Below are 975 nucleotides of genomic sequence, written 5' to 3'. Positions count from 1 at the left end.
AAAATAGAAGGAGCATATCTGCTCAACAATACCTTCTTCGCTTGAGCATAAGCTTCGGGATCATTCTTGGCGAGTCGAACATTGTTGTCAACAATTTGGAAGGGTGCACCCTCTATGTTAACACGGAGAACATTATACTTAGTAGCTTCTGGCCATCCTAACAAACCATAAGTTTCCTCGAACTTGGATAAGAACTCCACAATATCCTGGGTTTTGTCGCCTTTGAAGGGGTCAATGATCTTGTAACTGCGAATACCGTTGGTCACCTTGAGGGATGGTTGGGGTAGACTAGAAGTGATGTCACCAGAAGAAATAGGGTGAGATAGGGACTGCACTTGAACAGGGCTGGTAGAACTCACACCGGCAGAAGGCAGATTCTCCTGGGGATGATCAGCTTGGGCCTCGTGAGCTGCTTCCTCCTCGGTAGCTAGGGCGTTAAACTCGTCAAAGGTTAAGAACTCGGAGTCACCTGTCTCCTCAGAGTGGTCGGTAGTGGTGGGTCTGGGCACCATGTTGTACTATGACGCAACGTGAAGGAATAGGGAGAAAGTTGAGAGTAGCAATGAGCAGTGTAATCTATTTGATAATAGCTATTACACCTAAATGGCGAGCGAGATCGTCTGGGCGGGCGCTGGTTTCGGGTGATTGCGTTTTTCCAGGGTAGAAGCGTGGTTTACAGGGCACCGTAAATCGCTCGCCCGAATGGCGGAATTTACAGGGCAATCTGGAACTTCGAGGGCAGGGAGGGAATTGCCAGGGCCATAGCAGAAAATTGAGGGCACCAAAGCGCGCGCCATGGCTTGGTGATTTTACAGGGTTTTGGGTGAAAATGGAGGGCGACTGTCAGTTTTTCAGGGCAGACAATGATGACTCGTCATTGACGAGTCCATAACTTATACATATTATATACAAGGCCGAACATCTAATCGAGGTATAATACACTGAACTTCGGTGACCGATTCGGTCAGACCGAAA

The 975-nt window shown here is 48.2% G+C and overlaps 1 protein-coding gene across 1 annotated transcript; it reads right to left on the bottom strand.

Moving 5' to 3' along the window:
• Nucleotides 1-32: 32 nt before the first annotated feature.
• On the bottom strand, nt 33-512 carry Pmar_PMAR015540 (hypothetical protein; the record flags this gene model as incomplete). Its single annotated transcript, XM_002779697.1, has 1 exon — nt 33-512. A coding segment is annotated over one exon (480 nt), but the record flags the coding sequence as incomplete, so codon positions are not given.
• Nucleotides 513-975: the final 463 nt, after the last annotated feature.

This window comes from Perkinsus marinus (genome assembly GCF_000006405.1).
Source record: "Perkinsus marinus ATCC 50983 genomic scaffold scf_1104296945804, whole genome shotgun sequence".
Classification (NCBI taxonomy): domain Eukaryota; phylum Perkinsozoa; order Perkinsida; family Perkinsidae; genus Perkinsus; species Perkinsus marinus.
Note: the sequence above shows the minus strand (reverse complement) of the source record. Positions and strands in the feature narration are given on the sequence as shown.